General features: G+C 45.1%; 1 protein-coding gene across 2 annotated transcripts in view; it reads left to right on the forward strand.

The window, feature by feature from the left end:
* The window catches only part of ly6pge (lymphocyte antigen 6 family member pge), a 13378-nt gene extending 10542 nt beyond the window's left edge, over nucleotides 1-2836 (forward strand). For both annotated transcript variants that reach the window (XM_036945849.1, XM_036945848.1), the window contains exon 3: nucleotides 2172-2836. In XM_036945849.1, coding sequence (XP_036801744.1) covers nucleotides 2172-2368 — 197 coding nt within the window. In that variant the 3' untranslated portion in view covers nucleotides 2369-2836. The remainder of the gene's footprint in view (nucleotides 1-2171) is intronic.
* Nucleotides 2837-3401: the final 565 nt, after the last annotated feature.

A 3401-nucleotide genomic window follows, 5' to 3' on the forward strand; every position in this document is an offset into this window, starting at 1 on the left:
GTCCCAGATATGTGTGTCTCTGGTCTGGTCCCAGATCTGTGTGTCTCTGGTCTGGTCCCAGATCTGTGTGTCTCTGATCTGGTCCCAGATCTGTGTGTCTCTGGTCTGGTCCCAGATCTTTGTGTCTCTGATCTGGTCCCAGATCTGTGTGTCTCTGGTCTGGTCCCAGATCTGTGTGTCTCTGGTCTGGTCCCAGATCTGTGTGTCTCTGGTCTGGTCCCAGATCTGTGTGTCTCTGGTCTGGTCCCAGATCTGCGTGTCTCTAATCTGGTCCCAGATCTGTCCATATAGTTGCTTGTGAAAGTGTCCACTTCCTTAGCATTTTTTCCTATTTTGTTTCCTTCCAACCTGGAATTAAAATAGATTTTTTGGGGGGTTTGTATCATTTTTTTTTTTTTTTTTTTTTTTTTTTTACCTTTATTTAACCAGGCAAGTCAGTTAAGAACAAATTCTTATTTTCAATGACGGCATTTGATTTACACAACACTTTGAAGATGCAACATCTTTTCTATTTTATTCTAAATATTTTTTTATTGTGAAATAAGACCAAAAAGAAACACAGAAAACTTGAACTATCCCCCCCAAAGTCAATACTTTGTAGAGCCACCTTTTGCAGCCATTACAGCTGCAAGTCTCTTGGGGTTTGTCTCTATAAACTTGGCACATCTAGCCACTGGGATTTTTGCCCATTCTTCAATGTAAAACTGCTCCAGCTCCTTCAAGTTGGATGGGTTCCGCTGGTGTACAGCAATCTTTAAGTTATACCAAAGATTCTCAATTGGATTGAGGTCTGGGCTTTGACTAGGCCATTCCAAGACATTTAAATGTTTCCCCTTAAACCACTTGTGTGTTGCTTTAGCAGTATTCTTAGGGTCATTGTCCTGCTGGAAGGTGAACCTCCGTCCCAGTCTCAAATCTCTGGAAGACAAACATGTTTCCCTCAAGAATTTTAGCACCATCCATCAATTCCTTCAATTCTGACCAGTTTCCCAAGTCAATGCCAATGAAAAACATCCCCACAGCATTATGCTGCCACCACAATGCTTCACTGTGGAGATGGTATTCTCGGGGTGATGAGAGGTGTTGGGTTTGTGCCAGACATAGTGTTTTCCTTGATGGCCAAAAAAGCTAAATTTAGTCTCATCTGACCAGTACCTTCTTCCATATGTTTGGGGAGTCTCCCACATGCCTTTTGTCAAACACCAAACGTGTTGCTTATTTTTGTCTTTAAGCAATGGCTTTTCTCTGGCCACTCTTCCGTAAAGCCCAGCTCTGTTGAGTGTACAGAGAGAGATACTCCAATCTCCACGGTGGAGCTTTGCAGCTCCTTCAGGGTTGTCTTTGGTCCCTTTGTTGCCTCTCTGATTAATGCCCTCCTTGCCTGGTCCGTGAGTTTTAGTATTGACCCTCTCTTGGCAGGTTTGCTGTGGTGCCATATTCTTTACATTTTTAAATAATGAATTTAATGGTGCTTTGTGGGATGTTCAAAGATTCTGATAAATAACTCAACCCTGATCTGTACTTCTCCACAACTTTGTCCCTGACCTGTTTGGAGAACTCCTTGGTCTTCACGGTGCCGCTTGCTTGGTGGTGCCCCTTGCTTAATGGTTTTGCAGACTCTTGGCCTTTCAGAACAGGTGTATATATACTGAGATCATGTGACAGATCATGTGACACTTAGACTGCACACAGGTGGACGTTATTTAACGAATTATGTGACTTCTGAAGGAAATTGGTTGCACCAGATCTTATTTAGGGGCTTCATAGCAAAGGGGGTAAATACACTTTTCCGTTTTTTTTCTTAATTTCACTTCTGGCCAGCAGCTAATGGGGATCCCTGATAAATACAAACACAAATACCTGCAGGCATTATGTAAAATGTTACCCTGTGTATTAACAAAGGCATTTCAATGTTTCTCTCTCTTGTCCCTCTGCACTCTCTCACCCCTGCTCCCTCTCCATTCATACTTTGTCTCGCTCTCGCTCTCTCTCTTTTTTCTCTGTCAATATCTCTCCTTCTCTCTCTCTCTCTCCCTTTCTCTGTATCTCTTTCTCTTTCTGTCTCTTTCTCTGTTTCTCTCTTTCTTTTTCTCTCTCTCTCTCTCTCTCTCTCTCTCTCTCTCTCTCTCTCTCTCTCTCTCTCTCTCTCTCTCTCTCTCTCTCTCTCTCAGGCGGAGTGATGAAGTCCTGCTCCTACAAGTCTTTCTGTAGCCAGGCCAACAGTCAGGGTTACCGGTCACCAGGGGTCAGAGTTCACTGCTGTTTCTCTGATGACTGCAACGTGACAGGAAACGTATCCAAGCTGGAAGGAAGTCTCAGCTACCTGTTGCTCCTCCTTCCCCTGCTCCTCCACTGGATCTCAAACTAAACATATAACCCAGCACAAACCAACAGCCATGCCAACTACCCCACCACTACCCCACCAACCTCCCTTCTCTACCCTACTCTCAAACTAAACCCAGCACAAACCAACAGCCATGCCAACCACCCCACCTACCTCCCTTCCCTACCCTCTTCTCAAACTAAACCCAGCACAAACCAACAGCCATGCCAACTACCCCACCTACCTCCCTTCCCTACCCTACTCTACCCGACTCAAACCCCACCTCTCCAAGCCTCAGCTACCATCCCCACTCTGGCCGACTACGCCATCTAACTCTGCCTATCTAAAGTATCTAAAGTAACACACAATAAAATAACCATTGATATCACCATATAACCAACCCAGAACAAACCAACCGATAACAACCCAGAACAAACCCAAACCAGAACAACCCCAAACCAGAACAACCCTAACTCAGAACAAACCCAGAACAACCCCAACCCCAACTCAGAACAAACCCAACCCAGAACAAACCCACCCAGAACAAACCCAACCCAGAACAAACCCAACCCAACCCAACCCAACCCAAACCAAAATAACCTACAACAAACCCAACCCAACACAAACCAACCTAACCTACAACAAACCCAACCCAAACCAACCTAACCTACAACAAACCCAACCCAAACCAACCTAACTTACAACAAACCCAACCCAAACCAACCTAACCTACAACAAACCCAACCGAAACCAACCTAGCCTACAACAAACCCAACCCAAACCAACCTAACCTAAACCCAGTCATACCAACTAACTACCCATATCTACTGTACCCGCCACTCCCAATCTAAGTACGGCCAACTATGTAATCTAACTCCTCGCCATCCAACGTTCCCAGCCTTATAGGAAACCCATATGCTTCAGCAACACCTTCTCTAGCCTCCCCCTACATCTCTTCATCCTTCTCTAGCCTCCACCTACATCTCTTCATCCTTCTCTAGTCTCCACCTACAGCTCTTCATCCTTCTCTAGCCTCCACCTACATCTCTTCATCCTTCTCTAGCCTCCACCTACATCT

Source organism: Oncorhynchus mykiss, chromosome 16, assembly GCF_013265735.2.
Source record: "Oncorhynchus mykiss isolate Arlee chromosome 16, USDA_OmykA_1.1, whole genome shotgun sequence".
In the NCBI taxonomy this organism is placed as follows: domain Eukaryota; kingdom Metazoa; phylum Chordata; class Actinopteri; order Salmoniformes; family Salmonidae; genus Oncorhynchus; species Oncorhynchus mykiss.